Source organism: Pristiophorus japonicus, chromosome 18, assembly GCF_044704955.1.
Source record: "Pristiophorus japonicus isolate sPriJap1 chromosome 18, sPriJap1.hap1, whole genome shotgun sequence".
NCBI lineage: Eukaryota > Metazoa > Chordata > Chondrichthyes > Pristiophoridae > Pristiophorus > Pristiophorus japonicus.
The window spans coordinates 7314308-7326730 of record NC_091994.1 but is presented as its reverse complement, the minus strand read 5'-3'; the positions used below and the strand labels follow the sequence as shown (position 1 = coordinate 7326730).

Sequence of the window (12423 nt, the reverse complement as noted above, 5' to 3'; positions counted from 1 at the left end):
CACTTTAACCCCAACCCACCTGTTTTTTGAGGTTAAAATCCATACCCCCTGTGTGTCCCAGTGAGGGTTCTTCAGTGTGATTGGTTGAGGAGCTTCGCTGCCGTTTGGACTGCTCACAGGCTCCAGATCCCCTTCAGTGGGTGCCACACTGGGAAGGACGCAGTGAATTGATGCTCAAAAACCCCTGAAAAAATTTATTGGCAGCTGTAGCGCGATAAATGGTGAGTGATGTTCCTTCATGTGTCAGCCATGGCTCAGTGGGCAGCACAATCGCTTCGGAGTCGGAAAGTTGTGGGTTCACGTCCCACCACGGGGACTTGAGCACAAAAATCTAGGCTGACACTCCCAGTGCAGTGCTGAGGGAGCGCTGTACTGTCGGAGGGGGCCGTCTTTCGGATGAGACGTTAAACCGAGGTCCCGTCTGCTCTCTCGGGTGGACGTAAAAGATCCCACGGCCACTATTTCGAAGAAGAGCAGGGGAATTATCCCCGGTGCGCTGAGGCCAATATTTATCCCTCAACCAACGGCACGAAAACAGACGATCTGGTCATTATCACATTGCTGTTTGTGGGAGCTTGCTTGCGTAAAAATGTCTGCCGCGTTTCCTACTTTACAACTGCACCTACGCACCAAAAAAGTACTTCGTTGGCTGCAAAGCGCTTTGGGACGTCGTGAAAGGCGCTATATAAATGCAAGTCTTTCTTTTCTATTCTATCACCGCTGGAAATATACAGCCGGCACAACATAAACCTGCTGTAAATAGAAATGAAAACATGTTCACGTTCCAGGTGTAAATCTCCATCGGGGAGGTCAGAGGAAGGGCTGTATTTGAAACCAGCTTCATGTTCCAGATGGCACTGTGATTTGGCAGCTTTACAGCGGTCATTGTTTTTCGGGTGGACCGGAAATCGTTCACAATGGGGGCGGCACTGGAGGCGGTGAGCACACTCGAGGGGCGAAAGTGGAGGCGGAACGGAGTCTCCGCCCGCTGTCCGTCATCAGTCATGACGCTTCCCCCTCACTTAAAGGGGAAGGCCGCAGTGAGCTCCGCCATTCTTTTAGTCCAGTCCACTGGGCCAGCAGCGAGGGTTTCGGCCGGGCCAACGGCCTGGCATGCAAGTTGGGGGGGTGGGGGGGGGGGGTATATCACATAAGAACATAAGAAATAAGAGCAGGTGTAGGCCATACGGCCCGTCGAGCCTGCTCCGCCATTTAATACGATCATGGCTGATCCGATCATGGACTCAGCTCCACTTCCCTGCCCGCTCCCCATAACCCCTTATTCTCATATCGGTTAAGAAACTCTCTATCTCTGCCTTAAATTTATTCAATGTCCCAGTTTCCACACCTCTCTGAGGCAGCAAATTCCACAGATTTACAACCCTCTGAGAGAAGAAATTCCTCCTCATCTCAGTTTTAAATGGGCGGCCCCTTATTCTAAGATTATGCCCCCTAGTTCTAGTCTCCTCCATCAGTGGAAACATCCTCTCTGCATCCACCTTGTCAAGCCCCCTCATAATTTCATATGTTTTGATAAGATCACCTCTCATTCTTCTGAATTCCATTGAGCAGAGGCCCAACCTCCTTAACCTTTTCTCATAACTCAACTCTCTCATCTCCAGAATCAACCAAGTGAACCTTCTCTGAACTGCCTCCAAAGCAAGTATATCCTTTCGTAAATATGGAAACCAAAAATGCACGCAGTATTCCAGGTGTGGACTCACCAATATCCAGTATAACTGTAGCAAGACTTCACTGTGAGCTCTGCCATTCTTTTAGCCCAGTCCACTGGGCCACCAGGGAGGGTTTCGGCCGGGCCAGCGGCCTGGCACCCAAGAGGGTGGGTGTCAGGCTGCCTGTTGGTGGTCCGGCTGAACCTGGGGGGAGGGGACGTAATTGTCGGGCCGACCTGGCAGTTGGCTGATAAATAAAGAAACATAGAAAATAGGTGCAGGAGTAGGCCATTCGGCCCCTCGAGCCTACACCGCCATTCAATGAGTTCGCGGCTGAACATGCAACTTCAGTACCCCATTCCTGCTTTCTCGCCATACCCCTTGATCCCCCTAGTAGTAAGGACTACATCTAACTCCTTTTTGAATATATTTAGTGAATTGGCCTCAACAACTTTCTGTGGCAGAGAATTCCACAGGTTCACCACTCTCTGGGTGAAGAAGTTTCTCCTCATCTCGGTCCTAAATGGCTTACCCCTTATCCTTAGACTGTGACCCCTAGTTCTGGACTGCCCCAACATTGGGAACATTCTTCCTGCATCTAACCTGTCGAACCCGTCAGAATTTTAAACGTTTCTATGAGATCCCCTCTCATTCTTCTGAACTCTAGTGAATACAAGCCCAGTTGATCCAGTCTTTCTTGAATCAGTCTGGTGAACCTTCGCTGCACTCCCTCAATAGCAAGAATGTCCTTCAAGTTAGGAGACCAAAACTGTACACAATACTCCAGGTGTGGCCTCACCAAGGTCCTGTACAACTGTAGTAACACCTCCCTGCCCCTGTACTCAAATCCCCTCGCTATGAAGGCCAACATGTCATTTGATTTCTTAACCGCCTGCTGTACCTGCATGCCAACCTTCAATGACTGATGTACCATGACACCCAGGTCTCGTTGCAACTCCCCTTTGCCTAATCTGTCACCGGATATAAAAGGGGTCAGAGGGTCTAGTAAGAAGGAGGAACTGAGGGAAATCCTTATTAGTCAGGAAATTGTGTTGGGGAAATTGATGGGATTGAAGGCCGATAAATCCCCAGGGGCTGATGGACTGCATCCCAGAGTACTTAAGGAGGTGGCCTTGGAAATAGCGGATGCATTGACAGTCATTTTCCAACATTCCACTGACTCTGGATCAGTTCCTATGGAGTGGAGGGTAGCCAATGTAACCCCACTTTTTAAAAAAGGAGGGAGAGAGAAAACAGGGAATTATAGACCGGTCAGCCTGACCTCAGTAGTGGGTAAAATGATGGAATCAATTATTAAGGATGTCATAGCAGCGCATTTGGAAAAAGGTGACATGATAAGTCCAAGTCAGCATGGATTTGTGAAGGGGAAATCATGCTTTACAAATCTTCTGGAATTTTTTGAGGATGTTTCCAATAAAGTGGACAAGGGAGAACCAGTTGATGTGGTATATTTGGACTTTCAGAAGGCTTTCGACAAGGTCCCACACAAGAGATTAATGTGCAAAGTTAAAGCACATGGGATTGGGGGTAGTGTGCTGACGTGGATTGAGAACTGGTTGGCAGACAGGAAGCAAAGAGTAGGAGTAAATGGGTACTTTTCAGAATGGCAGGCAGTGACTAGTGGGATGCCGCAAGGTTCTGTGCTGGGGCCCCAGCTGTTTACATTGTACATTAATGATTTAGACAAGGGGATTAAATGTAGTATCTCCAAATTTGCGGATGACACTAAGTTGGGTGGCAGTGTGAGCTGCAAGGAGGATGCTATGAGGCTGCAGAGTGACTTGGATAGGTTAGGTGAGTGGGCAAATGCATGGCAGATGAAGTATAATGTGGATAAATGTGAGGTTATCCACTTTGGTGGTAAAAACAGAGAGACAGACTATTATCTGAATGGTGACAGATTAGGAAAAGGGGAGGTGCAACGAGACCTGGGTGTCATGGTCCATCAGTCATTGAAGGTTGGCATGCAGGTATAGCAGGCGGTTAAGAAAGCAAATGGCATGTTGGCCTTCATAGCGAGGGGATTTGAGTACAGGGGCTGGGAGGTGTTGCTACAGTTGTACAGGGCCTTGGTGAGGCCACACCTGGAGTATTGTGTACAGTTTTGGTCTCCTAACTTGAGGGAGGACATTCTTGCTATTGAGGGAGTGCAGCGAAGATTCACCAGACTGATTCCCGGGATGGTGGGACTGACCTATCAAGAAAGACTGGATCAACTGGGCTTGTATTCACTGGAGTTCAGAAGAATGAGAGGGGACCTCATAGAAACGTTTAAAATTCTGATGGGTTTAGACAGGCTAGATGCAGGAAGAATGTTCCCAATGTTGGGGAAGTCCAGAACCAGGGGTCACAGTCTAAGGATAAGGGGTAAGCCATTTAGGACCGAGATGAGGAGAAACTTCTTCACCCAGAGAGTGGTGAAGCTGTGGAATTCTCTACCACAGGAAGTAGTTGAGGCCAATTCACTAAATATATTCAAAAGGGAGTTAGATGAAGTCCTTACTACTAGGGGGATCAAGGGGTATGGCGAGAAAGCAGGAATGGTGTACTGAAGTTGCATGTTCAGCCATGAACTCATTGAATGGCGGTGCAGGCTCGAAGGGCTGAATGGCCTACTCCTGCACCTATTTTCTATGTTTCTATGTTTCTATGTCTATTCAGATAATAGTCTGTCTCTCTGTTTTTATAACCAAAGTGGATAACCTCACATTTATCCAAATTATACTTCATCTGCCATGCATTTGCCCACTCACCTAACCTATCCAAGTCACTCTGCAGCCTCATAGCATCCTCCTCGCAGCTCACACTACCCCCCAACTTAGTGTCATCCATAAATTTGGAGATACTACATTTAATCACCTCGTCTAAAAAAAAAAATTAAAAATAAAATGGCGGTCGCGGCAGTTCGTCGTCCTCTTGAATGGGCGCTGTGTCGCGCACACAGTGCAGCGACAGAGAAAGCTGTCGGGGCCACCGCTGGGCAGCCCGAAGCTTGTTTCCCCTGAATTTGGGCCAAGGTGTGGGAGGTCGGCGGTGCACGCTTTGATGATGAACGTCAGAGGGGTCGGGGGCAGCGGGGATTGCAGAAAAAGCACCCGTGGAGAATTCCGCGAGTGGCGGCCGCTTGACTTCAAATTGACGGCCTTCGACTCCGCCACACGGCCAATGCTTTGCGGGAGGCGGAATTTCAGCCCCAGTGACACTCATTATCAGACTGTTTGTTGCAACAACTGGGCTTTCAACTCACCCGATTGGTCGGGGCAGAAATATCTTTTGTGCCCATTCACTGATCCTGAGAGAGAGTCCCAAATTTTGGTTTTTAAACGCTTTGGGACGACATGAGGTTGTGAAAGGCGCTATGTCAATGCAACTTATTGCTTTCTTTTCTTAATGCACCTTTTTTGATTTCTCCTCTGTCGACAGGCAAAGAATGAGAAGGCTGCAAAGGGTCCTTGAAAAGGTTGTGCTGTTTGCCATCATCATCCTGGGACTGGTGTTCATCTTCAGGGATGAAGAACCATCGGGACAGAGTGTCACCGTTACCCCGGAGACCGTCCGCCCTGACCGTTTGCACGACCTTGTCGCCACCAGAGCAGAGAAGGCGGAGCTTGCGCCGCGGTGCGAGGCAAACGAGACGGTCCTGGACTTGCCAACGTTCGCTGAGCAGCCACAGCACATCAAAAACTACCTGATGTACAAGCACTGTCGGGAATTCAACCTCATCCAGAACGTGCCGGACAAGTGCGGAGGTCGCGCACGGTCCCAAGGCGTCTTCTTGCTGCTGGTGATCAAATCTGACCCCTTCAATCACGACCGGCGAGACATGGTGAGGAGGACCTGGGGGAAAGAGCGAGAGTTCAGAGGGGTCCGCATCAGGAGGGTCTTCATCTCTGCCGTGTCTCCCGACCAAAAGGAACGGGGGAAGCTGAACCGCGTCCTAGCGATGGAGAACCGCCAACACCGGGACATCTTGCAGTGGGACTTCCTGGACACCTTCTTCAACCTGACCCTCAAACAGTACAAGCTGCTGCAGTGGGTGGCCGACTATTGCCCCAAAGCCCAGTTCATCTTCAATGGAGACGATGACGTCTTCGCCAACACGGACAACATGGTCGACTATCTGCTGAGTGTGGAGGGGGGCCAAAAGGGAGGGCGGCACCTGTACGTGGGACACCTGATTTCTGGGGTGGGGCCCATCCGCGAGACGTGGAGCAAGTACTACATCCCGGAGGTGGTGACCACCTCGCGCTCCTACCCGCCGTATGCCGGGGGAGGGGGCATCCTCATGTCCAGGTACACGGCGGGCGCTATCCGCGGTGTCTCCCGGGAACTCGAGCTGTACCCCATCGACGACGTGTTCTTCGGGATGTGCCTGGCCAAAGCCGGGCTTGCCCCCCGCGCGCACATGGGGTTCAGGACGGCCGGGGTGAGGGTCCCATCACCCAAGGATGACTCTTTCGATCCGTGCTTTTACCGCGAACTCCTCCTCGTGCACCGCTTCCGCCCGTTCGAGCTGCTGCTGATGTGGGACGCGGTGCACAACGCCAGCCTGAGATGTGCGTGGTCACCGCAGAGATCGGTGCTCAAACAAATAAAGGGATCGAGCAATTGGTGAATCTCCGCAGGACACGTTGTGAATGGGACTGTATACTTGGACAAAAAAACATCGTTATAAATGTAATATAGGGAACAACAAATTCTATTTCTGTGTGGGCTTGAACGGGATATCTTAATTAACAATGACATACTTGCTCTCATTCTCTTCCCACCCGCAAATAGTGAATGTTGGCAGGACATCCGACCACAAGGGGGCATTGTGGCTGGGCTAGTTTTGTCACAATGGCGCTGATATTTCCCCAACTGTTGGCGCTTCCATCAGACCCGCTCAGAGGAGAGCTGTCCTTCCGTGGGATTGACGGCTACTCGTCCCGGCTCCACGAGGGACAAAGGGTTGTGAAGTGATCTTCGCGGGAAGGCTCACCTCGCCCGATACCCCCCCCCCCCCCACACACACCCTGCTCCCCGCCCCATAATCGCGCTTCCAGCTGGGGTCACTGCGGAATGATCAGAGGAGCAGCCCCAAGCGAGGGCAAGCCCAGGCCAATTGCAGAAGCTCTCCTGCTTCAAGCCCAGACCGCCATGGTACATCATACACTGAGCCAATGGTGCCAAGTTTGATCAAACCGTGCGCCTCGACAATATTTCTATTTATTTTGCCTTTTCTTCTCCGCCCCAAAGGGCGCAGGGCTTAAAAGAATTTCCATGCTGGAGGACACTGAGAATTCAGAACCGATAACCCTTCTTTTCCTACCTCCAAGCAACGTCTGGAGTTGTCTCTGGGTCGGGACGGGAGGCAGACTCCTCCAAACCATTCACACGGCCCTTGGCTGCTGTAATGGAGGTGATGGATGAACTGGGCATGGATGGTCTAGATGGGCTGAATGGTGTCCCTCACCTTTACTTCAACCTTGGGCTGAATCGCTTTCCTCCCGAACTACGTGCTTTTCTCAGAGGTGTGGGCTTAACTCCCCCATATAACTTAGGCTGATGGTCATGGAATCTTTGTGTATGAGAGATTATGAAATTGGTGTACACCCCTTATTCTCCCATTAAACAACCTGTTTGTATCATTCCTACTATTGGTGAGACAAAAGTTTGTGCTGGAAAAATCATAGAAACCCTTTACCTCATTTATATTTTTAAAAATGTGTTTTGTTAAATACCTGCAGGTTCTAGATATTCCATGCCAGGATGGGCAAAGATATATCTGTTCTACTGATGTAACTACAAACTTTACAATACAGCAACAGTGACTAGACTTCAAAAGGACTTCATTGGCTGTAAAGCGCTTTGGGTCATCTTGAGGATGTGAAAGGTGCTATATAAATGCAAGTTCTTTCTTTCGACTGCTAATAAACAGCAACAGCAACAACTAAAGAACATAAGAACATAAGAAGTAGGAGCAAGAAGAGGCCATAGGGCCCCTCGAGCCTGCTCCGCCATTCAATAAGATCATGGCTGATCTGATCATGGACTAAGCTCCACTTCCCTGTCCGCTCCCCATAACCCTTTACTCCCTTATCGCTCAAAAAATATGTATCTCCACCCTAAATGTATTCAATGACCCAGCCTCCACAGCTCTCTGGGGCAGAGAATTCCACAGATTTACAACCCTGAGAGAAGAAATTCCTCCTCATCTCAGTTTTAAATGGGCGGCCCTTGTTCTGAGACTATACCCCCTAGTTTTAGTTTCCCCTATGAGTGGAAATATCTTCTCTGCATCCACCTTGTCGAGCCACCTCATTATCTTATGTTTCAATAAGGTCGCCTCTCATTCTTCTTAACTCTAATGAATATAGGCCCAACCTACTCAACCTCTCTTCATAAGTCAACCCCCTCATATCACATTAATTTACAATTTTCATTAATGATTTGGACGAAGGAATTGAATGTAATATCTCCAAGTTTGCAGATGACACTAAGCTGTGTGGCGGTGTGAGCTGTGAGGAGGATGCTAAGAGGCTTCAGGGTGACTTGCACAGGTTAGGTGAGTGGGCAAATTCATGGCAGATGCGGTATAATGTGGATAAATGTGAGGTTATCCATTTTGGTGGCAAAAACAGGAAGGCAGAATATTATCTGAATGGTGACAGATTAGGAAAAGGGGAGGTGCAACGAGACCTGGGTGTCATGGTACATCAGTCATTGAAAGGTGGCATGCAGGTATAGCAGGCGGTGAAGAAGGCAAATGGCATGTTGGCCTTCATAGTGAGAGGATTTGAGTATAGGAGCAGGGAGAGGTCTTACTGCAGTTGTACAGGGCCTTGGTGAGGCCTCACCTTGAATATTGTGCACAGTTTTCGTCCCCTAATCTGAGGAAGGACATTCTTGCTATTTTGCAGTAAAGGTTCACCAGACTGATTCTCGGGATGGTAGGACTGACATATGAAGAAAGACTGGATCGACTAGGCTTACATTCACTTTGCATTTGCATTTATGGCCTTCTTATCGGCCAAAAGGGATGTTATGGGTTTGTGATCTGTCTCCAGCTCAAATTTCCTGCCAAACAGGTACTTGTGCATTTTTTTTTTTACTGCATATACACATGCAAGCGCTTCCTTTTCTATCATCCCGTAGCCCCTTTCTGCCTGAGACAGACTTCTGGAGGCATAAGCTACTGGCTATAACTGACCATTGGCATTCACATGCTGCAACACACATCCGACCCCATAGGACGATGCATTGTGTAAGGGGTGGTTTGCAGGGGGTCAGCTTTCCCTTCTGACCTTATATGAGTGGTTCCGAATCGCTCCCACACCCTTGGTTCTAGAACTGGAATTATGAAGGGACTGTGACAGACTTGAACAGACAATCGGTTTCAAGGTAGGAAGCAGGTATGGCTTTATTGTGTTTAAAAAGAAGTAAAAGGCACACCTTTAATAACACACACAGACCAATACACACTGAGGGGTACAACACATTGAATAAAATGTCAAATTGCAGCCTGTGGGGAAAAGAATACAGCTTAAACTCTAAATGGAGTAAAGAGGAGACTGCAGATACATTTGCACAAGTTATCCCAGCCTCCCTCCTCCAATTCCCCTAACTAACTAAGTTATAGCTCTGTGGGTTCAGGGGCCATGCTCACCAATCCCCTTTTTGACAGTTGCCGGTGAATCGCGGTTTCGGGGTTCGTTGCACTTGGCCTTCTAGGCGAGCCGTACCCCGGACGGAGGAGAGGACTTCGGACTGCGTAGTCTTCGGTTGGGGTGCGTCCGTTGATGCGGTAAGTTGCGTTTTGGATGTATGGGGTAAGTACCCACTTCCTTTGGTTAGGAATAGTTTTAGTTAGTCCCTTTTGGCAATTTCTCACCCGTTGGTCGTTCCGAAGTAGATTGTAAAGTGGAAATAAGTGTCGATTCTTCGGTTTTTGCTGAGTTGGTTTTGGTTGGTCGTTTCGCTGGTTGTGGTGGCCCGGGTTGTCAATTTGGTTGCTGACAACCTTCCATTTCGTGGGCCTCGTGCTCGGTCGGTCCTTGATGATTTCTTGTAGTCTCCTTCACTACTCCGTTTCTTCACTCCCCATCTCCGGCTGCTTGTGTCTGTGTCTGTGTTTGAGTCTGTGTTCTGCTGTTCGAGTCTGTGTCCTGCTTTCTGTGTTCTGCTAGCTTTTTGTTCTGCTAGTTTTCCTGTGTTCTGCTCGCTTTTAGTTCTGCTCCTCTGCGTGCTGCTCCTTGCTGGTCTTTCCTTGTAAAACTGGGGGATAGATATATTCCAAAAAAAGGCTCCGTTATCTCCCATCAAATCTCTTGGGTTCTGTTTAAACTGTACTGTCCACTGATTTTCAAATGTCTCCTTTGTCAGCAGTAACTTGATTAGGGTGTGAGAATGTGCTATCACTGGTTTTGCATTGTTTTAGAATTGTCCAGTTTCTTGACCACGATTTCCATTGTGCTTGATTGGGTAATTCGATTATCTCTTAGAGGGTGAATAGTTCCCCCAGACAGTCTGGGGTCTTTAATACACGGATTTGGCCCCACCTCCTGTATTTGGTAACTTTTTTTGCAGCTAAAATGTTGTAGAATCTTAAAATTGATAAGCTCCTTCCCATAGATGTTTCGGGGATCTCAAGCTTCTGTAATTTAGGTCCATTTTGAATTCCCTTTCCTATGAGTCCAAACACTGGGGGGGGAGGGGGTCTCCATGAATGCACCCCCTTTTATCCCCCGCAGGCTTCGTCTGCCCCTTTAAACTCATTTTAAAAGCCCAGAAAGGGATTCTTCTCCTCTGCAGGGGAAAGGTACCTGGAATCTTTGCGAGATATTGGTCAATTCTACAATTGCACGTTAACACAAGTTTCTTACATGGGTCATATAGCGTTGACAGATTGTTGGAGCATAACAAATTGCGTGCTCCGTCAAAAGCCCTTTCCTGGCTGTTCCCTGCAAACACATTCACGACTTTTACGTAGGAGCATGTGTAGCGGCTCTAACTGCGTGCTCAATTTGTGAAGAAAGTTACCAAAATAGTTCAGGATCCCCAGGAACGAATGCAGCTCCATCGTGTTACGGGGTCTGGGTGCTCTCGAGATCACTTCCGTTTTGGACACAGTAGGTCTGATCCCATCTGCTGCTACCCTCATCCCCAGGAATTCTACCTCTGGAGCTAGGAAGATGCACTTCGCCTTTTTCAGTCGCAGATCTACCCTATAGATATGTAAAGAGAAAAAGGTTAGTAAAGACAAACGTAGGTCCCCTGCAGTCAGAATCAGGGGAAGTCATAACGGGGAACAAAGAAATGGCAGACCAATTGAACAAGTACTTTGGTTCGGTATTCACTAAGGAGGACACAAACAACCTTCCGGACATAAAAGGGGTCAGAGGGTCGAGTAAGAAGGAGGAACTGAGGGAAATCCTTATTAGTCGGGAAATTGTGTTGGGGAAATTGATGGGATTGAAGGCCGATAAATCCCCAGGGCCTGATGGACTGCATCCCAGAGTACTTAAGGAGGTGGCCTTGGAAATAGCAGATGCATTGACAGTCATTTTCCAACATTCCATAGACTCTGGATCAGTTCCTATGGAGTGGAGGGTAGCCAATGTAACCCCACTTTTTAAAAAAGGAGGGAGAGAGAAAACAGGGAATTATAGACCTGTCAGCCTGACAGCAGTCGTGGGTAAAATGATGGAATCAATTATTAAGGATGTCATTGCAGCGCATTTGGAAAGAGGTGACATGATAGGTCCAAGTCAGCATGGATTTGCGAAAGGGAAATCATGCTTTACAAATCTTCTGGAATTTTTTTGAGGATGTTTCCAGTAGAGTGGACAAGGGAGAACCAGTTGATGTGGTATATTTGGACTTTCAGAAGACTTTCGACAAGGTCCCACACAAGAGATTAATGTGCAAAGCACATGGGATTGGGGGTAGTGTGCTGACGTGGATTGAGAACTGGTTGTCAGACAGGAAGCAAAGAGTAGGAGTAAATGGGTACTTTTCAGAATGGCAGGCAGTGACTAGTGGGGTACTGCAATGTTCTGTGCTGGGGTCCCAGCTGTTTACATTGTACATTAATGATTTAGACGAGGGGATTAAATACAGTATCTCCAAATTTGCGGATGACACTAAGTTGGGTGGCAGTGTGAGCTGCGAGGAGGATGCTATTAGGCTGCAGAGTGACTTGGATAGGTTAGGTGAGTGGGCAAATGCATGGCAGATGAAGTATAATGTGGATAAATGTGAGGTTATCCACTTTGGTGGTAAAAACAGAGAGACAGACTATTATCTGAATGGTGACAGATTAGGAAAAGGGGAGGTGCAACGAGACCTGGGTGTCATGGTCCATCAGTCATTGAAGGTTGGCATGCAGGTGCAGCAGGCGGTTAAGAAAGCAAATGGCATGTTGGCCTTCATAGCGAGGGGATTTGAGTACGGGGGCAGGGAGGTGTTGCTACAGTTGTACAGGGCCTTGGTGAGGCCACACCTGGAGTATTGTGTACAGTTTTGGTCTCCTAACTTGAGGAAGAACATTCTTGCTATTGAGGGAGTGCAGCGAAGGTTCACCAGACTGATTCCCGGGATAGGGGGACTGACATATCAAGAAAGACTGGATCAACTGGGCTTGTATTCACTGGAGTTCAGAAAAATGAGAGGGGATCTCATAGAAATGTTTAAAATTCTAACGGGTTTAGACAGATTAGATGCAGGAAGAATGTTCCCAATGTTGGAG

At 48.3% G+C, this 12423-nt stretch overlaps 1 protein-coding gene across 1 annotated transcript; it reads left to right on the top strand.

Moving 5' to 3' along the window:
* Positions 1 to 5119: 5119 nt before the first annotated feature.
* LOC139229133 (N-acetyllactosaminide beta-1,3-N-acetylglucosaminyltransferase 3-like) lies at positions 5120 to 7326 on the top strand. Its single transcript, XM_070860796.1, has one exon. The coding sequence runs from the start codon at positions 5125 to 5127 to the stop codon at positions 6307 to 6309; it is 1185 nt and encodes a 394-aa protein (XP_070716897.1). The 5' UTR covers positions 5120 to 5124; the 3' UTR covers positions 6310 to 7326.
* Positions 7327 to 12423: the final 5097 nt, after the last annotated feature.